General features: G+C 41.3%; 1 protein-coding gene across 1 annotated transcript in view; it reads left to right on the forward strand.

Moving 5' to 3' along the window:
- The window catches only part of LOC140346833 (PDZ and LIM domain protein 5-like), an 84,679-nt gene that overhangs the window by 51,592 nt on the left and 9,851 nt on the right, over window positions 1-23,236 (forward strand). The window contains exons 10-14 of the mRNA XM_072433047.1: window positions 609-645; window positions 4,039-4,134; window positions 10,726-10,802; window positions 17,792-17,987; window positions 18,523-18,703. Of these exons, the coding sequence (XP_072289148.1) occupies window positions 609-645; window positions 4,039-4,134; window positions 10,726-10,802; window positions 17,792-17,987; window positions 18,523-18,703 (587 nt within the window). The remainder of the gene's footprint in view (window positions 1-608; window positions 646-4,038; window positions 4,135-10,725; window positions 10,803-17,791; window positions 17,988-18,522; window positions 18,704-23,236) is intronic.

Consider the following 23,236-nt stretch of genomic DNA (forward strand, 5'->3'; position numbering starts at 1 on the left):
ATTGTGACTGATAATAATAATAATCTTTCCCTAGTGACAATGGCATAATAATGTTTCCCTTCACTGTTGTTTTAATGATACAGCGCACAGTCCTGCAACACTTCCACAAGTTCATGTCTCGTTTATTTTTGTCATAGAAATTTAGAAAAATGTAAATATTAAGTGTTAAAAAGCACGTCGGAGGCTAAGCAGCTACGTGTTGTTCTTTTCAGCCTCAAAAGAAACGTAAAACTAATCAAACTGTGTTATTAACTTGGTGATTTATAAAGTTTCTTGTGCTCAATCATAACCACGGAGCTGATTAACACAGAGAACACTTTCAACACATTTCAGAAGCATGACAAATAATCACAAAGGTACAATATGACAAATTAAGATACAATTCCCAACAATTCCAACAGTCAAGTCCCATTTAGTCCAAAGTTTATTAAATGTGTCAATTTCCAAATAAAGTCTGAATGTCATTTCTTTGTCTAAACACACACATTTCAAATAAACAAATACATATTCTTTATTTAACATTCTAACTGCCAATACACTTGAAGTACCGTGGACAGTATTACAGTTCAGCCCAAATATATAATAAATGTGTGTTTTTTCCCCTGAAGCTCAACCTGAAGAGACGGAGGCAGCCAAGAAGACAAGGTGAGTTCCTCTTATGTGTTTTTTCTATCACACTGACACTGACGCTGACACTTACACTGACACTGACACTGACTCTTACACTTACACTGACACTGACACTGACACTGACACTGACTCTTACACTTACACTGACACTGACACTGACTCTTACACTTACACTGACACTGACACTGACACTGACACTGACTCTTACACTTACACTGACACTGACACTGACACTGACACTGACGCTGACACTTACACTGACACTGACACTGACACTGACTCTTACACTTACACTTACACTGACACTGACACTGACACTGACACTGACACTGACACTGACTCTTACACTTACACTGACACTGACACTGACACTGACACTGACACTGACCCTTACACTGACACTTACACTGACACTGACACTGACCCTTACACTTACACTGACACTGACACTTACACTGACACTGACACTGACTCTTACACTTACACTGACACTGACACTGACACTGACACTGACTCTTACACTTACACTGACACTGACACTGACCCTTACACTGACACTTACACTGACACTGACACTGACCCTTACACTGACACTGACACTTACACTTACACTTACACTGACACTTACACTTACACTGACTCTTACACTGACACTTACACTGACACTTACACCGACACTTACACTTACACATACACATACACTTACACCGACACTGACACGTACACTGACACTGACACCGACACAGACACTGACACGTACACTGACACTTACACTGACACTGACACACTTACACCGACACTGACACGTACACTGACACTGACACCGACACAGACACTGACACGTACACTTACACTGACACTTACACTTACACTTACACCGACACTTACACCGACATTTACACCGACACTTACACTGACACTGACACGTACACTGACACTGACACCGACACAGACACTGACACATACACATACACTTACACTGACACTGACACTTACACTTACACCGACACTTACACCGACATTTACACCGACACTTACACTGACACTGACACGTACACTGACACTGACACCGACACAGACACTGACACATACACATACACTTACACTGACACTGACACTTACACTTACACAGACACTGACACATACACTGACACATACACATACACTGACACTGACACTTACACTGACACCGACACAGACACTGACACATACACATACACTTACACTGAAACTGACACTGACACTTACACTTACACCGACACTGACACTGACACGTACACTGACACTGACACCGACACGTACACTGACACTTACACTGACACTTACACTTACACCGACACTTACACCGACATTTACACCGACACTTACACTGACACTGACACGTACACTGACACTGACACCGACACAGACACTGACACGTACACTTACACTGACACTTACACTTACACTTACACCGACACTTACACCGACATTTACACCGACACTTACACTGACACTGACACGTACACTGACACTGACACCGACACAGACACTGACACATACACATACACTTACACTGACACTTACACTTACACTTACACCGACACTTACACCGACATTTACACCGACACTTACACTGACACTGACACGTACACTGACACTGACACCGACACAGACACTGACACATACACATACACATACACTTACACTGAAACTGACACTGACACTTACACTTACACCGACACTGACACGTACACTGACACTGACACCGACACGTACACTGACACTTACACTGACACTTACACTTACACCGACACTTACACCGACATTTACACCGACACTTACACTGACACTGACACGTACACTGACACTGACACCGACACAGACACTGACACGTACACTTACACTGACACTTACACTTACACTTACACCGACACTTACACCGACATTTACACCGACACTTACACTGACACTGACACGTACACTGACACTGACACCGACACAGACACTGACACATACACATACACTTACACTGACACTTACACTTACACTTACACCGACACTTACACCGACATTTACACCGACACTTACACTGACACTGACACGTACACTGACACTGACACCGACACAGACACTGACACATACACATACACATACACTTACACTGAAACTGACACTGACACTTACACTTACACCGACACTGACACGTACACTGACACTGACACCGACACGTACACTGACACTTACACTGACACTTACACTTACACCGACACTTACACCGACATTTACACCGACACTTACACTGACACTGACACGTACACTGACACCAACACGACACTGACAGAACAGCTCAGATTCAAAATAACACTGATAATCCACGTTTGCATTTTCACGACTGCCGTTTGTTGTGAATCATTTCATCCTTTAACCACATGACCTACCACCAGTTTGCCAAATACACAGTGAACGACAGATTCCAAAATGAGAATCTGTCTGTGTTGACGTGTGTGAAGTGAAGCCGTGGCGTCGCCGCGGTGACGGGCTGTCCGTGTGGTCGAAGCTTGTGCGTTGTTGACCTGAGTTGTCGTTTTGTTGTGTTGTGTCCGCATCAGTGTGCCTCATAAAAGTGCAGTGTTTAAAAGTCTTGGATCGCTATTCGAGTCTGTCGGCTGCTCGTGTGTTGTTGTTGTTGTTGTTCTGTTGTTGTTGTTGTTGTTGCTGTGGTGGTGGAATAATGGACTAACTTGTGGCACAGTTTGGACTTGACAAACCCATCGTGCGTTGTGTGTCCAGCTCGTGTGTGGCATGGCGTCTTCGTACATCTCTTCTGTGCCCTCCACTATTGTTGACACCTCGGATTAAGTAAAACGTTGCGAGTTATCGATTAAAAAGCCAATTAAAGGCAACAATTTGACGTATTTAGCGCATTTTTTTCAGCGTATCGGAGACGCTACATGTGGTCATTAACTTTGCCACCAAGAGGAATTCTCGTGAGATTTGCGAGCTCACTTCTCGCCGGGCTCTTGCGTCCGATCGTCACTCGACCAATCACAGAGCGGCCCGGTGAAGGTGCCGCGCCCCCAAACGAACCAAAACAAACATGGCCGACGTTCGCTGGCTCATTCTCCGACTATTTAGTTTGTTTTAACTCGCACACAGAGGCTTTTGAGTAAGTACAGTGAAGACGCCTGTGCTTTTTTCTAAACGTGATTATTTTTGTTGCTGCTCGTTCTGCTGCTGCTGTGAACCAATCAGAACGAAGCAGTAGCCGGACGGACGGGCGGGCGGGCGGGCGACCTCCGGGGGGGGGGGGGGCGCAGAGTTAGAAAATCTGCGGTGTCAATATGAACGGAGGGCTCTGTGTTGCAGTATTTGTACTTCTCTAAACGGCGTTGTTGTCCTTCTCCTGTTCCTTTGTGTGGGCCACAGAGAGAGCAAGAGCGCCACCCGGCTGCTGGTGGGGCCCAAGTACCACGAGCTGAGGGACTGGCACCACGGCGTGTCCGCGCGCACCCTCAACGTCCAGTAGGACCGTCGCAACCGGAGCCGCCGAGAGGAACGGGGCGGTGCCTGCGCTGGGGGGCGGGGCGGGGCGGGAAGGAAGTGTTGACTCTAAGTAAATGTGTCACGTGCGGTATGTTTCATGTTGCTGTTTGTTTCACCTTTACAATGGCCTTTCCTCATCATTTATGTACTCAAAGTGTGATTTGGATTGATTCCCGCGTGTTTTGAGTTCATCCTGTTTTGTCCTGGAACTGGGGCTCGAGGGAAAATTCTTGTCTTCACCTACCCCCTATCCCCGCCCCTGGACTTAACGTCATCATCATTTGAAAAAAGGACGATTCTGAGTGACACTTGTAGTGTTCTAAAATGTCACACAACCACTTTTCACAAATACAAAGAGGCTATGAAGAGGCGGGGCTTAACAGTTCTGCAGTTTTGAACAGGAAGTGAATGGACCTGTTTCTTTTATCAAGTTGTTTTGGATTAATATTGCGGTTTACTGGAAACAGAATGTAAAATGATGACCCACTTATGTTCTAATTCAATATCAAGCACCTGGGAAATAAACTTAATACATCTCCTTTAACTTAGTCTAAAAACAATATCACATTTTGAAGAAAAACGACAATTTTACAACCATGTCACAGCAACTCTAAAGCTTTAAATCCCAAATAAATCCTTTTCTAAATGTACAATATTGTAAAAAACAAAACAAAAAACGTATAAAGTAAATACATATCGCAATGAAAAACACTGTATGTAGAATCTAATTAGTCATAAAGTTACTTATTTGACTCTCTTCAGCTCAAATATGTTCAAATAACAAAGAATTACAACACCTTTTCTGCCAGAAAATGTACAGAAAATGTATTGAGCCCAACAAATATTGTTCCAGGTATTTATTATTTATTGAAGTCGACGGTGAAAAGCCTGAATCCAAATACTCACTTTGGGTCAAAATAAATGAATACATAATGAAATACTAAAAGATGACATCATACATTTATCTAAAGTCAACAGTGGTTATGATTATGAGTTGTTATGAGTACCAAATGAAGAGCTTGCTGAAGAACTCTTGTATTGTTTGTGAGAATTTACTGTACGTGTGTGCGTATGAGAAGGTTTGATATTTAAATGCATTTTCATAAATACAGCGACGATAAATAAGAATCTTAAACACCGACACTTTTCATAACATTGCATATTATTTCTGCCTCTTTCTGTCATACAAATAACACAAATATTAAAATGAAGCTACGTGAGGAATGGATAAAACTTTGACGACACTAAAACCACGTTTCGACCGGCCCCAGTTTCCCAAGACTGGTTAGCTTTAGCGCATTTTGTAGCGGTTCTGTTCGTGGCCAAATGCGTCACTCAATCACAGCTTATTTTTTTAATAAATAAAATCTAAATTGTACCTGAATTTAAGTTTTAATCGTGAATCTGAGCTCAGTAAATGACAGTTAGCGTTGCTGTGAGACGCGGCTAAAGCTAAAGTAAACAAGACGCAACTTCCGCTTTATCGTCAGCTGTTTTTGCCTTTATTTCACATCCCGCTCGCCTTTCAAAGTCGCTTCATGTAAATGCGTTGGATTTGGATCACGTTAGATTCACGATGTGCTGGAAATGTCACACGTTTGGTCTTGAGTGCCGCGCGCCGATAAACGGGCAACGGCTAACGCTAACGTGTACTAGCTTTGTTCCGCAAGGTCGACAGACAAAGTTACGTCGTTTGAACACGAGGTCAAGTCAGTGTACGGTGAGAAATGATCATTGTCCGTCTTGTTTTCACCCGAGTGGGCGTTCCTTCTTTTTCCTCTTGTCCAATCATCTCGCTCGAAAGCTGTTAGCGTAACGACGGCGGAGACGGGGAACGGGGAACAAGTCGGAACGTGGCTTAGGTAGCTTTTCTCCAGCAAAAAAGTCGTAGAACCTACCGCAAAATGTAATAATTATGAATATCAGACAGCAAAGTATTTATGATATTGAATGATGTATTGCTTTGACACATTATCGGACAAAACTGTAGTAAAACACAGTGAGTTTTGTGAATGAATGAGGGTTAAACTTATGTCACTTGAGAACAAACCTGAACAATACACATTACTACGTTCAAGGGCGACGTGACAACAAACACAAACAAGTATGATTTTCTTGCATCTTTGGCTTTCGATTGCAGTTTAGTCCAATTTAAGACAAATCCGTTTCATCCAAGAGTTTGCCGGTCACTGTAACCAACGCTGCTGTTAGCGGCTACTGCTTTTAGCCTGATTTAAACTGGTTACGCCGCAGTTCCAGTCCAAGTGCAATATGTGATCCAGGGTTAAAGGTGCACTGTGTAACCTTTCAGCCAATGGTATGGTACTGTTTTGCCTGGAATGTCCCACAGTAAGGCATTAAATGTATCTATCATGCATGTATTCAATTACAAATGTTCAAAATTACTACAAAAAACTGCTTGAGAAACGCGGATTCTTTTTAGTCACGTTCTTCTTGAGAAGCCTGCTTCCTTTTGTCGTTCAAAGCATTCGAGACCGGGTTGATTTGAACGCGTTTTCAAGAGATTTTGACGGGTTGATTGCGCGTTTTCAAGAGATTTTGATGGGTTGATTGCGCGTTTTCATGAGATTTTGACGGGTTGATTGCGCTCAAGAGATTTTGATGGGTTGATTGCGGGTTTTCAAGAGATTTTGACGGGTTGATCGTGCGGTTTCAAGAGATTTTGACGGGTTGATTGCGCGTTTTCAAGAGATTTTGACTGGTGGCACGTTTTCCATCAGAGCAATAGTCAATAAACGCAAGACGAGAGTAAGTGTGAGGTGAGTGTGGCGAGCGAACGACCCGCTTGTGGAAAAAGATGATCTCAAAAGGAGCTGTAAAGAAGTTGTCATTGAATGTTTGATACTGTTCAATTAAAACGGGTCATTTCGTTCGTTTTTTTTGCGTAAAATCACATTCAAAAGTGCAAACGACGGGTTTTCATGTCGTAATAGTAACTTGGTCTGACGGGATAGTGCATGCGGTATATATTTATCGCAGTTTTTCACCAGTCGAGTGTCAGTTTGTGAAGAAAAAATTTAAAGTAAAAGTTGAGTATCTGTAGCAGAAGTTGCGCAAAAACCCCTCATTTAACAAAATAAAGGTGTTGACAAGTATCATTCACTGTCAGATGCTAACTATTGCGTAATTTATATGGATCTTGTTTACAGTATGGTTGCTAGGTAACAGTTGTGGAAAGAAATGGGAAGAAGAAAACGTAACTCGAATGCTTTTTCTTTCGCTTCCTTTTCACTAAGTTTGTTTGTTTGTCTTTCCCGGCGCCTAAAACGACATTAATCAGATAAAATGGCGACAGATGACCAAAAACAGAGCTAACACTAACAGGTAAAATACAAATAAATGTAGAAATGAGCAAAGCTGGTCTCGCTCTGGTCTCGCTCCGTCTTGTCCCGGTCTCTAAACGGTTTCGGTCTTGATAAATACGTTTAATGTTCCTTAAGATTCCAGGCAAAGCGGTGACATCTCCATGGAGACGGGCGGGCGGGGAAGTGACACAGTCGATTAGTTGCAGCCGTCGCTTTTGCTGCGCCTCGTTTGCATGCGCTGCGTCCGATTCGGATTCGGTTCGGGCTTTTTATGTGCACAGCGCTGCCACCATCAGGTCGCGGGCGTGAATTGCAGTGGCTGGACTAGAGGACGTTTGAAAGCTTTCAGAAAGTTTGTATCGAAGGTGCAAATATAATAAATGTGATATATGTGTCCAGAGTGCAAGCAAAATGTTCCTTTATTTAGCGTTTCTTTAATAACTGTATGAAATGTAAACGTATGATCGTGTTTGGGCTTTAAATAGCTATGAATTTATTTTCTGCAGCTAATAAATCTTTTTCTCTCTTTCTTCGCTTTGGGACTCTTTCTCTTTCCTTACGTTATGTCAGCACTTCTGTAGTTTAGTCACATGGTTGTGCGGATGAGTGACATGAAGTACAACTCAAAGGGAGAGTATGTGGAAGTCGTAGCTTTTAGACGTGGGTAAAGTAGTAAAGAAAAGTACTCAATGTGAGGTTCATTATTCAAGTAAACGTACAAAGTCTTCCAAGAAATGACTCAAGTGACTGAATGTCGGCACTGGATATTTGTACGCAAGTAAAAGTACAGTTAAACGGCTAAAACGTGTAAGTACTGCTGACAAATGTACGTAAAAGTCAAAAGTACACTTTGAAAACATAGTCAGTGTACTGGTTACTTTTTAATGTGGTTTCAGTATCATTTGAAGTATTTTTTTTTTTACAAAACTTGAATAAATAAACCATTTAAAGCTCAATGAAGCGATTTAAAGGATAATCTGTGTATTCTCTGAGCTGTGGCCAATCAGAGCAGGCATATTTCAAAGTACATATTTCAAAAACTACTAATAAACTACCCAACAATCTGCTCCATTACAGTAACGTGAAAATTTGTAATTACGTAGTAACTTTCCACCCTATGTAAGGGAAACAAAGTATTTGAGGAAACTATATTCAAGTAAGTGTAAGAGTAACTGTCTAGATCTGACTGAGAATTTGAAGTTATTGTAATTGGAAGAGCAAAACTTAAATTAAATAATGCAGACGATCTGGTATTTTCAAAAGATAAAGACACAGAAATGAGAAAAAGTACATCAAAACAAACAAAGCTTTTGTCATTCTTAGATTTACTCACAGTGAGACAAAAACCAACACTTTTACTGAAGTAAGAGACGGTTATACTGTACAATATAATACTAATGTAGAAGTAAAAGTATGCAGCCTGAAAACTACTCAGAAGTACAATTGTATTTAAAAGTTATTCAAATAAATGTACAACACAGGCTACAAACTCTCTGTAATATCACACTTCATTTTCTCTGTGCACCAGCTCAAACTCTGGACTCAGCAGCAGTACTTCTGATAAAGTATGAGTACTACTACAAACACACTGTGTGTATTTGATGTTTTTAATGCAGTTCGTACACTCACCAGCAGAGGTCAGTGCAGCTCAAGCTTAGCATTTCTGTGTTTGAGTTTTCTTTGGCGTAACAAAGTTGAACCTGCTGCTGCTCCGTAAAGTACAGTTTGTCTCAAATAAACGCTCTGAGCTGCGACTTTGTCCTCGTCCACAGACAGAGAGGACACAAGTGACCGCTGACCACGACACGAGCGCCACAGACAGAGAGGACACAAGTGACCGCTGACCACGACACGAGCGCCACAGACAGAGAGGACACAAGTGACCGCTGACCACGACACGAGCGCCACAGACAGAGAGGACACAAGTGACCGCTGACCACAGCACGAGCGCCACAGACAGAGCGGACACAAGTGACCGCTGACCACAGCACGAGCGCCACAGACAGAGCGGACACAAGTGACCGCTGACCACGACACGAGCGCCACAGACAGAGAGGACACAAGTGACCGCTGACCACGACACGAGCGCCACAGACAGAGAGGACACAAGTGACCGCTGACCACAGCACGAGCGCCACAGACAGAGCAGACACAAGTGACCGCTGACCAAGACACGAGCGCCACAGACAGAGCGGACACAAGTGACCGCTGACCACAGCACGAGCGCCACAGACAGAGCGGACACAAGTGACCGCTGACCACAACATGAGCGCCACAGACAGAGAGGACACAAGTGACCGCTGACCACAACACGAGCGCCACAGACAGAGCGGACACAAGTGACCGCTGACCACAGACAGAGCGCCACAGACAGAGCGGACACAAGTGACCGCTGACCACAGACAGAGCGCCACAGACAGAGCGGACACAAGTGACCGCTGACCACAGACAGAGCGCCACAGACAGAGCGGACACGTTGCAGTTGAAGTGTTGTGAAAGTCATGAAAAGCACTTAAAACTGTAAATAAATAGCACGCTACACATGTGTACGGAAAGTGAGGACGAGGTTTGGACTCTGCAAACTGTTGAGAAAGAACCAGTTCTGTTTTTCACGTGTTTAAGACGGTAACAACCAGGTACAACGCCTTTAATATGACTCGATATTATACATGAAGCATTTGTAACCGTTAAGAGCGGTTATAAACGCTTCATTTATCTTTTTGCATATGAAATGTGGATGAGAGCTTTACTGTAAGTGAATGAAAAGAGTGTGATTTTGACCCATCGGAGAATGTGACCTTCAAAGAATGAGCGCCTCCCCATGGCCTCGGAGTCAAAACACTGTCAGGAATTTAACAACGGACCAGGCAAAAGTTTGAACAAAACCACAATCTGGTTCTTACGCAAATGTAAATCTATTCTGCACTTTACGACTTTAATGGTGAACAAGTAAAACACAACAAACCAACTACAAATCCTGTCTTATTCTGGATAAAACCCACACGTTTGCTTGTAGTTTCCACATCTAAAAACCTTTGAATTCTTGTTTTAGTTTTATCTGTTCATATCACAGTCTTCTCTCAGATGTTACTGCACCTGAAGTACTTTACTACTAACACGTACTGCAGTTCTCATCAAAAGTACAGGTCAGAAACGAGCCGTTCAGCCCAAATATTTAAAAACTCTCCTTCACTTCTCATTGTTGGACACTATGTCGCATTAGTCAGTTTGTTGTTTCCCGCAGTGACGAGGGGGCGGAGCCTGCAGTGGACAGTCATGACTTCGCAGTGATAAAGACCATGGTGAAGGGTCCAGCTCAAGGTGAGTGTCCGAGTACTTTTCCAGTTCCTCCTAAGTACTGTCTGACATGCTGGAGTATTACGTATATCATGTACTGCTGTTTTAAATATAACTAACTAGAATATTACCAATTATTATATATCTGTTCATTGTAATTAGATTGTCCAAATGTCCAAAACTCTATTAACATGTCTCGTAAATAAGTCTTTGTGTATATGTCTTTGTGTACTGCCAGAGGTCCCCGCACCCCTGCTTGGGAAACACTTTTAATTGTTAAGTAAATCAGTGATATTGTTCATCTCTCTTTCGTTCTTGGTATGAAACGTGTCAAAAATAGTCACGTTGACGACCCAGAAGCCACTGCACACAAGACTGTACCAACACAGGCGACACTCACGTTCAGGTCTGCAATGGGCGGTCCACGTTCATCTTGAATCTAGTAGAGAACTCTCGAGGAGGCGGAGTCGCACGGGACTGTGGGTGGAGTCACTGGCTCTCAAAAAACACCTCCCCACATTTCAAACGATTCAATCTACAAAAATAAACTACTTTGGGTTGATTTGACACTAATAGAAGGTTAAAATGTCACAAAAGTAGATGTTTGCATAATATGGTCTGTTTAACTCGAGTGTCTTTGTAGACTCATTGGAAAGAAAACAATTTAGTTTTACTTTAAAGTAAAAATTTGGCTTCAATGGGAGTTATTTGCAAAGTAAAATAGAGAGTGTGTAATATAAAACCAAATCCTTCTCTTTTTTGAAACGTTTTGTGCTTTTTATAATGAACAAAATGTAAACTGAGGATTCTCTTTTACACTTTGTTTCTCGATACCAGAATTGCGTAACGTGTCGTCTTCGCGCTGTGGCCTTTAACCGCTATTTAATCCTATTTTAACCGTGGATGCAGTATATAAATAAGACATATAAATGCATGCGCGGGGATATGTTTGGTTTGGGATTACACGGGCACATCCACAAACCTTGCATAACGTCCAGGAGTGAACAGAGTGCGTGTGTTTGACTGCGACTGTAGCCGAGCGGCTCCGTGTTTTCACTAAATTAACTGGCAATATAATCACGCCGCGGAGCCCCAACTGTTTTTTTAGCATAAGTTACGGCGTCCAGAATGTCAGCTAACCCGAAGAGACGGCTAAAAATAACCCGCTTATTTAGAACCAAAACTCCATCTACTTTTACGGCCTGGTGAATAAAGCGCGCCTGTACAAAAAGGTTTGGAGGTGTAAAAGTGATTTAGGGGCCGTGGCGCGGTGTTGTTGCAGGCGGTTAGTGAGTTATTTTCCGTGGACCGAGCGCGACGCCTGTTGTGAAACGGGTCGTTTTGAAGCAGACTTCTCGTTCCGCGCAGTGAAGCCCATTAAAGGTCAGTGCGCCGGCGCCTTCCCCCGTCACACGCTCAGAAAGATCATATTTAGCAAAGACGCCGGAGCGGTCGTGGCGAGAGGGCGGAGTCGGGCTGCGGCGGCACCGTCGGGCCGGACAGCAGGGGGCGCACGCACGCTCAGAGACGCAAAATGAACTGTTCCGAAAATCATTTTTTTTACGCCGAAACTTGCTCTTGAAAATATAGAAAAAGTCCAATCTACATATATTTATGTTATAGAACATTAATTTAAGAATGATCTGTATGTTGTACTTATAATATTGTGTAGTTAAATGGCACACGTTATGCAATTTTCTGTTGTTCCCTCATCAAAAACATACCTAGAGTTGTATTTAGCTTCATTCGCACTTGTTTGATCAATTGTGTTTGCTTTGTCCCTGTGAGCCTCAAAAATACTTCAAATTCCACAGATACATCATTTTACACTAAAGTAAAGTACGACGTTAATGTGGAAAAGTGTGCAGTGCTTTATTAACCTCAGTTCAATATTTTAATTTTATTTTGTCTCAAAACAAATAAAATTGACTTTCAAATTACTAAAAATAATGGGGCTCTGCAGCCACGGCCAAAAATAATAGTCCCCATGGTATATTGATGCGGCAGGAGGAACACTGAACTCGTGTCTCTAGTCATGAGCGTGAATGTGCCGAGTGCTGATTGGTTGGCTTCAGAGGGGCTGATGCTGCCGATTGGCTGCCTTAAGCTTTGGGCTGTCAACAGTATTCATAATAAAAAAGTAAATGTAGATTGCCTTTTTATTGATCAGTATGAGTATGAGGTGTACTCTGTGTACACAGTACTCTGTGTACTCTGTGTACACAGTATGAGGCGTACTCTGTGTACACAGTATGAGGAGTACTCGGTGTACACAGTATGAGGTGTACTCTGTGTACACAGTATGAGGCGTACTCGGTGTACACAGTATGAGGTGTACTCTGTGCACACAGTATGAGGAGTACTATGTGCACACAGTATGAGGTGTACTCTGTGTACACAGTATGAGGTGTACTCGGTGTACACAGTATGAGGTGCAGTGGACATGCGGCGGGAACAGACTGAAGTTTTGAAAAAAGACTTCTTGAAGTTATTCGACGTGCTTGATAAAATGGAAATCAAAACATTCATAAGTGGACCTCTTCCAAACATCGACAGGAGGATAAACAAGTTTAGCCGGCTTCTTCAGCTGAACACATGGCTGTCCAAAGAGTGTCCCCCGAGAGGACTACACTACATTGAGAACTTCTATCTATTCTGGAAACGAGAGGACCTGTTTAAGAGAAATGGCCCCCACCTATGCAGAGGTGGAGTGAGGGTGCTGACAGAGAACCTGCTCCACGCTCTGAGGCATTGGACTGGGCCTGGACAGGGTCCTGAGCAGATAGTTAGAGAAGAGAGGAATGAGAGAAGAATTCCTGCTCCATCAGCCAGAGACCGAGCCAATGTTTCAACATCAAAAGCACCACAACCTCAGCCTCCACCAAAGGATTCATCAGCAGCTGCTCCACCACCACCAGCAAAGGATTCAGCTCCAGCTGCTCCACATTCACCTCCACCGCCTCCAGCAAAGGAACAATCTTCAAAGGCCTTGGACCCATCTGTGACAAGCCCAACAACATCCCTGTCATCGCCCCTGCCTTCACACCAGCCCTGGGTTCCCCCTGCAACATCTACTCCCACTAAAGATTCATCATTCTCCTTCTCATCTCCACTCTCACCCATGGGCCTTCCCAGCCATTTTGAAAGTCTGATCAAATCAGGCATTAAGATGGCTCCACTCACGCCCAATATAGCAAGGGCTATGTCAGTACCGACTACACCAACAAAAGCCCCACCACCCATCCCCCCTCGTCTCTCACCTGGTATCTCCCATAGCTAGGATGCACTGGGTCTCAGCGTTGCCGGGACTTATTGTCACATTAAAAATCAAACCAACCCGGGGCCCTATGTAAAAAGAGCCCCCCCTAGTGCTATTTCTGTAGTCACATCATCACACAGATGGAAAAACAAAATGCGAGTCAGGCCCAATCTGAGAAATGTGATTCATATTCCCTGTGAAAAGATAAAGCCCAGTCTCACTGAAACTAGTCTGAAACTTGCTGTGCTAAATGTCAGATCCTTATGTAACACATCTCTCTTAATTAATAATTTTATTTCTTCTTATAATCTTGATTTTATGTTTTTAACTGAAACATGGCTTGACAAAAACACAGGAAATGTAGTTCTGATAGAATCTGCTCCACCCAACTTTAAGTTTGAATCTGAAACACGAGAAAACAAAAAAGGGGGTGGAGTCTGTGCTGTCTTTAGAGATGAAATAATTACCCGCAGGTTGTCTTTTGGGGTGTTTTCATCATTTGAGTATGTATCCTTTAAAATGGAGCTAAAACGGTCTCCATCCATTCTCTTCATTGTTTTATACAAGCCTCCCCAGCACTGCCAAAGTTTTATTGATGATTTTACTGAGATGCTTTCAGTCATATGCACAGACTTTGATGGTTTGGTCATTACAGGTGATTTCAATGTGCATGTTGATAATATTTGTGACAGAAACGCTAAAGAGCTTGATGCTGTCCTTGAAACCTTCAGTCTTACTCAGCATGTGAGAGGCCCCACCCACAGCAAAGGACACACTCTAGATCTCATAATTACAAAGGGGGTAAATATTTCAAATGTTAATGTGATCGATGTTGCTCTGTCTGATCATTTCTGTGTCTTCTTTGACCTGTCTGTTTCTCCCAAACCTCCGGTTGGTCCTGCAGTTGTTCAGAGGAGACATATAAGTGATGGCACAGGTGCACTGTTTATGGAAATGATAAACTTCGAAAATGTCTCATGTTCTAATGTAAATGATTTGTTGAACTCTGTTACATCTAGTGTTTTGAATGTTCTGGACACCATCGCCCCTATAAAGGCTAAAATGGTTAAAAATAAGCAGAAGGCGCCGTGGAGAAATGATGATTCGGTCAGGGCACAGAAAAGGGAGTGCCGCAGGGCCGAACGGAAATGGCGCAAGTCAAAGCTCCAGGTTCAAAAAGAGATTTACAAAGAAAAGCTGAATATGTACAACCTAATCTTATGTAGAACTAGGGAAAGATATTTTTCTGAAATAATTGGAAGCTGCAGTAACAACTCGCGTGTCCTGTTTGCCACAGTAAACAGATTAACAAACCCTCCAGCTCAGCTGCCGTTAGAACTCATTTCCACATCCAAGTGTAATGAGTTTGCATTATTCTTTAATGACAAAGTTCAGGGCATTAAAAATGCTATAAATGCCACAATGCAAAAAATTACCCTAAAACCACCAAGACACTTAGAGCTGACTCACTTTGCACCAGTAACTGACAAAACTGTCCATGAGATCATCACCAGTCTGAGTTCATCTACATGCTGCCTTGATGTGTTACCCACCAAATTTCTAAAGTCTGTGCTGAACAGTTTGTTAGCACCACTCACTCACATAGTTAACATGTCGCTTCAATCTGGAACATTCCCAATGTCTTTGAAAACTGCGGTCATAAAGCCTCTCCTAAAGAAGAGCAGTCTTGATGCCGCAGTACTGAGTCATTACCGGCCCATCTCTAATCTGCCATTTTGGGGCAAAGTCCTTGAAAAGGTTGTTTACCAACAGCTCACAGATTTCCTCTTAATAAACAACTCATTTGATGTTTTTCAGTCAGGTTTTAGACCTCATCACAGCACTGAGACTGCTCTTGTCAAGGTGACAAATGACATCCGCCTGAACACTGACACGGGCAAAGCCTCAGTCTTAATTCTGTTAGATCTGAGTGCTGCTTTTGACACTGTCGATCATGGGATCCTCTTACAGAGACTAGAGGACTGGGTGGGCATCACTGGCACTGCCCTAAACTGGTTAAGGTCCTATCTGGAAGACAGGAAGTACTTTGTTGAAATTGGTAGCTGTGTCTCAGACCACATGACCCTGACCTGTGGAGTGCCCCAAGGGTCAGTCCTGGGTCCCCTTCTGTTCAACCTCTACATGCTGCCGTTGGGTCAGTTGATACGCAGTGAAAATGTGTCCTATCACAATTATGCAGACGACACTCAGATCTATGTTTCACTATCGGCAGGTGACTATGGACCAGTAGATTCACTCTGTCACTGCATCCAACAGATCAGTTTGTGGATGCAAAACAACTTTCTCCAGCTGAACTCAGACAAGACTGAAATAATCGTTTTTGGCCCACAGAAACAAAGAGAAAGTGTTAGCGGTCACCTCCAGAGTCTCGCTCTAAAACCTACAAACCAAATTAGAAATCTGGGGGTAATAATGGACTCAGACTTGAACTTTAATAGCCACGTCAAATCAATAACATCAGCAGCTTTTTACCATCTAAAAAACATTGCCAAAATCAAAAATATAGTGTCAAAACCAGATTTAGAGAGACTTATCCACGCGTTTGTCTCCAGTAGATTAGACTACTGTAACGGCCTGCTCACTGGTCTCTCCAAACGAGCTGTAAAACAGCTGCAGTACATCCAGAACGCTGCTGCTCGGGTCCTGACTAGAACCAGGAAGTATGATCACATTAGTCCTGTTCTCAGGTCTCTGCACTGGCTCCCTGTGGCTCAGAGAATAGACTTTAAAGCAGCTCTGCTTGTGTACAAGTCTCTCCATGGCCTAGCACCAAAGTACATCTTGGATATGTTAGTGCCATATGAACCATCTCGGACTCTGAGGACCTCAGGGACCGGCCTCCTGCTGGTGCCCAGAGTCAGGACAAAACATGGGGAATCTGCGTTTCAGTTTTATGCAGCTAAAATCTGGAACATTCTTCCTGAAGATGTGAGACAGGCTTCTACTCTGACAATGTTCAAATCTAAGCTAAAAACTGTTTTGTTTAGCTGCGCATATGACTAAAAGGATTTTTTCTTTGCACTCTTCTCTTTTGTTTGTGATTTTATTAGTTTAGAAAATCAGTTGGATTGATAATTTTTAATTTAGTTAATTTTATTGTATTTCTGTAATTTCTTTGTGATTTGAATGCATTTTTCCTGCTGTGAAGCACTTTGAATTGCCTTGTGTATGAAATGTGCTCTACAAATAAACTTGCCTTGCCTTGCCTTGCCTTACTCTGTGTACACAGTATGAGGCGTACTCTGTGTACACAGTATGAGGAGTACTCGGTGTACACAGTATGAGGTGTACTCTGTGTACACAGTATGAGGCGTACTCTGTGTACACAGTATGAGGAGTACTCGGTGTACACAGTATGAGGTGTACTCTGTGCACACAGTATGAGGAGTACTATGTGCACACAGTATGAGGTGTACTCTGTGTACACAGTATGAGGTGTACTCTGTGAACACAGTATGAGGTGTACTCTGTGAACACAGTATGAGGTGTACTCTGTGCACACAGTATGAGGTGTACTCTGTGTACACAGTATGAGGTGTACTCTGTGCACACAGTATGAGGTGTACTCTGTGTACACAGTATGAGGTGTACTCTGTGTACACAGTATGAGGTGTACTCTGTGTACACAGTATGAGGTGTACTCTGTGTACACAGTATGAGGTGTACTCTGTGTATTCACAAAGACGCGCTGAGGTACTTTCACTCAGAGGAACATTATCGCCTCCATCTTCAGGTCGTGGAGGTCAGACGGCTTTGGTGACCCCCTCTTTCGGGATAAAGGGGAACAGCGGTGCACCAAGAGGCCCCGCCCCCAGCAGACCCCTGCCTCAGCCCCACCCAAAGGACCAGGACACGCTGGTGCAGATGGCAGAACACTACCCAGCAGGCACCAGGACCCCCATGTGTGGCCACTGCAACATGGTCATCAGGTCAGGACCCCTCTGTCTGTCTCTGCTCCCCCTCTTCAGTCCCATGTGACTCGAGGGCGGGGTCAGCACACTGGTCTGCACACTGGTCAGCACACTGGTCTGCACATTGGTCTGCACACTGGTCCGCACACTGGTCTGCACACCGGTCAACACACCGGTCAGCACACTGGTCAACACACTGGTCTGCACACCGGTCAACACACCGGTCAGCACACTGGTCAACACACTGGTCTGCACACCGGTCAACACACCGGTCAGCACACTGGTCAACACACTGGTCTGCACACCGGTCAACACACTGGTCTGCACACTGGTCAGCACACTGGTCTGCACACTGGTCAGCACACTGGTCAGCACACTGGTCAGCGGTTGGATCCTGTCGTAGTTGTCGTCCTCGGCCCTGGTTTAGATGAATACTGCGGTTTTCAAAGACAAAATGATGACCACTGAAGACCTAGTGTTGATGATTGGTGTGAGATACAGTTCCTGCTGTAGTGGTCTTCACACGTGTGCGTCCTGTGCTGCTGTGTTGCAGGGGCCCGTTCCTCGTGGCCATGGGGCGCTCGTGGCACAAAGAGGAGTTTAATTGCGCCCACTGCAGGTCGTCTCTGGCAGACATCGGCTTCGTGGAGGAGCAGGGCCGTGTCTACTGTGAACACTGCTACGAGGAGTTCTTGGCCCCCACGTGCAGCCGCTGCAGAGCCAAGATCATGGGAGTAAGAGGCCTTTACATTGAATTAAGTCAAACTGAAGAGAGGGGATGAATATTGTGACGTAGAGCGCCTACGGTCTGAATACATTTGGTCAGTTCATAGGCCTATTTCTGTCTTTTTGTCCATTCATGTTTAAATGTGAGCTTTGGAACAGAATCCTATTGTTAATCATCACAATTCTTTTCAGAAAAACCCCAATGAGATATTTTTACATCAGGCCAATAGTTTTTTTGTCTGAAAAAAAACTATTTTATTACTCTTAAACCAAGGCCCGGATAGAGTGTGTAGACATGATGCTGTTACATACAGTATACTATACACTGTTACAGCTGTTATATACTGTATACTGTTACTGCTGTTATATACTGTAGACTATATACTGTTACTGCTGTTATATACTGTAGACTATATACTGTTACTGGTGTTATATACGGTATACTATACACTGTTACAGCTGTTATATACTGTATACTGTTACTGCTGTTATATACTGTAGACTATATACTGTTACTGCTGTTATATACTGTAGACTATATACTGTTACTGGTGTTATATACTGTATACTGTTACTGCTGTTATATACTGTAGACTATATACTGTTACTGCTGTTATATACTGTATACTGTTACTGCTGTTATATACGGTATACTATATACTGTTACTGCTGTTATATACTGTAGACTATATACTGTTACTGGTGTTATATACGGTATACTATACACTGTTACAGCTGTTATATACTGTATACTGTTACTGCTGTTATATACTGTAGACTATATACTGTTACTGCTGTTATATACTGTAGACTATATACTGTTACTGGTGTTATATACTGTATACTGTTACTGCTGTGATATACTGTAGACTATATACTGTTACTGCTGTTATATACTGTATACTGTTACTGCTGTTATATACTGTAGACTATACACTGTTACAGCTGTTATATACTGTATACTGTTACTGCTGTTATATACTGTAGACTATATACTGTTACTGGTGTTATATACTGTATACTGTTACTGCTGTTATATACTGTAGACTATATACTGTTACTGCTGTTATATACGGTATACTATATACTGTTACTGCTGTTATATACTGTAGACTATATACTGTTACTGGTGTTATATACTGTATACTGTTACTGCTGTTATATACTGTAGACTATATACTGTTACTGCTGTTATATACTGTAGACTATATACTGTTACTGCTGTTATATACTGTAGACTATACACTGTTACAGCTGTTATATACTGTATACTGTTACTGCTGTTATATACTGTAGACTATATACTGTTACTGCTGTTATATACTGTATACTGTTACTGCTGTTATATACGGTATACTATATACTGTTACTGCTGTTATATACTGTAGACTATATACTGTTACTGGTGTTATATACTGTATACTATATACTGTTACTGCTGTTATATACTGTAGACTATATACTGTTACTGCTGTTATATACGGTATACTGTTACTGCTGTTATATACTGTAGACTATATACTGTTACTGCTGTTATATACGGTATACTATATACTGTTACTGCTGTTATATACTGTAGACTATATACTGTTACTGGTGTTATATACTGTATACTATATACTGTTACTGCTGTTATATACTGTAGACTATATACTGTTACTGGTGTTATATACTGTATACTGTTACTGCTGTTATATACGGTATACTATATACTGTTACTGCTGTTATATACTGTATACTATATACTGTTACTGGTGTTATATACTGTATACTGTTACTGCTGTTATATACGGTAGACTATATACTGTTACTGCTGTTATATACGGTATACTATATACTGTTACTGCTGTTATATACTGTATACTATATACTGTTACTGCTGTTATATACGGTATACTATATACTGTTACTGCTGTTATATACTGTATACTATATACTGTTACTGCTGTTATATACGGTATACTATATACTGTTACTGCTGTTATATACTGTATACTGTTACTGCTGTTATATACGGTAGACTATATACTGTTACTGCTGTTATATACTGTAGACTATATACTGTTACTGCTGTTATATACTGTAGACTATATACTGTTACTGCTGTTATATACTGTATACTGTTACTGCTGTTATATACGGTATACTATATACTGTTACTGCTGTTATATACTGTAGACTATATACTGTTACTGGTGTTATATACTGTATACTATATACTGTTACTGCTGTTATATACTGTAGACTATATACTGTTACTGCTGTTATATACGGTATACTGTTACTGCTGTTATATACTGTAGACTATATACTGTTACTGCTGTTATATACGGTATACTATATACTGTTACTGCTGTTATATACTGTAGACTATATACTGTTACTGGTGTTATATACTGTATACTGTTACTGCTGTTATATACTGTAGACTATATACTGTTACTGGTGTTATATACTGTATACTGTTACTGCTGTTATATACGGTATACTATATACTGTTACTGCTGTTATATACTGTATACTATATACTGTTACTGGTGTTATATACTGTATACTGTTACTGCTGTTATATACGGTAGACTATATACTGTTACTGCTGTTATATACGGTATACTATATACTGTTACTGCTGTTATATACTGTATACTATATACTTTTACTGCTGTTATATACGGTATACTATATACTGTTACTGCTGTTATATACTGTATACTATATACTGTTACTGCTGTTATATACGGTATACTATATACTGTTACTGGTGTTATATACTGTATACTGTTACTGCTGTTATATACGGTAGACTATATACTGTTACTGCTGTTATATACTGTATACTGTATACTGTTACTGCTGTTATATACGGTATACTATAAACTGTTACTGCTATATACGGTAGACTATAAACTGTTACTGCTGTTATATACGGTAGACTATATACTGTTACTGCTGTTATATACGGTATACTATATACTGTTACTGCTGTTATATACTGTAGACTATATACTGTTACTGGTGTTATATACGGTATACTATACACTGTTACAGCTGTTATATACTGTATACTGTTACTGCTGTTATATACTGTAGACTATATACTGTTACTGCTGTTATATACTGTAGACTATATACTGTTACTGGTGTTATATACTGTATACTGTTACTGCTGTGATATACTGTAGACTATATACTGTTACTGCTGTTATATACTGTATACTGTTACTGCTGTTATATACTGTAGACTATACACTGTTACAGCTGTTATATACTGTATACTGTTACTGCTGTTATATACTGTAGACTATATACTGTTACTGGTGTTATATACTGTATACTGTTACTGCTGTTATATACTGTAGACTATATACTGTTACTGCTGTTATATACGGTATACTATATACTGTTACTGCTGTTATATACTGTAGACTATATACTGTTACTGGTGTTATATACTGTATACTGTTACTGCTGTTATATACTGTAGACTATATACTGTTACTGCTGTTATATACTGTAGACTATATACTGTTACTGCTGTTATATACTGTAGACTATACACTGTTACAGCTGTTATATACTGTATACTGTTACTGCTGTTATATACTGTAGACTATATACTGTTACTGCTGTTATATACTGTATACTGTTACTGCTGTTATATACGGTATACTATATACTGTTACTGCTGTTATATACTGTAGACTATATACTGTTACTGGTGTTATATACTGTATACTATATACTGTTACTGCTGTTATATACTGTAGACTATATACTGTTACTGCTGTTATATACGGTATACTGTTACTGCTGTTATATACTGTAGACTATATACTGTTACTGCTGTTATATACGGTATACTATATACTGTTACTGCTGTTATATACTGTAGACTATATACTGTTACTGGTGTTATATACTGTATACTATATACTGTTACTGCTGTTATATACTGTAGACTATATACTGTTACTGGTGTTATATACTGTATACTGTTACTGCTGTTATATACGGTATACTATATACTGTTACTGCTGTTATATACTGTATACTATATACTGTTACTGGTGTTATATACTGTATACTGTTACTGCTGTTATATACGGTAGACTATATACTGTTACTGCTGTTATATACGGTATACTATATACTGTTACTGCTGTTATATACTGTATACTATATACTGTTACTGCTGTTATATACGGTATACTATATACTGTTACTGCTGTTATATACTGTATACTATATACTGTTACTGCTGTTATATACGGTATACTATATACTGTTACTGCTGTTATATACTGTATACTGTTACTGCTGTTATATACGGTAGACTATATACTGTTACTGCTGTTATATACTGTAGACTATATACTGTTACTGCTGTTATATACTGTAGACTATATACTGTTACTGCTGTTATATACTGTATACTGTTACTGCTGTTATATACGGTATACTATATACTGTTACTGCTGTTATATACTGTAGACTATATACTGTTACTGGTGTTATATACTGTATACTATATACTGTTACTG

This window comes from Eucyclogobius newberryi, unplaced genomic scaffold (genome assembly GCF_026437365.1).
Source record: "Eucyclogobius newberryi isolate DKJ021-1_F unplaced genomic scaffold, fEucNew1.0.hap1 SCAF_6, whole genome shotgun sequence".
Lineage (NCBI taxonomy): Eukaryota > Metazoa > Chordata > Actinopteri > Gobiiformes > Gobiidae > Eucyclogobius > Eucyclogobius newberryi.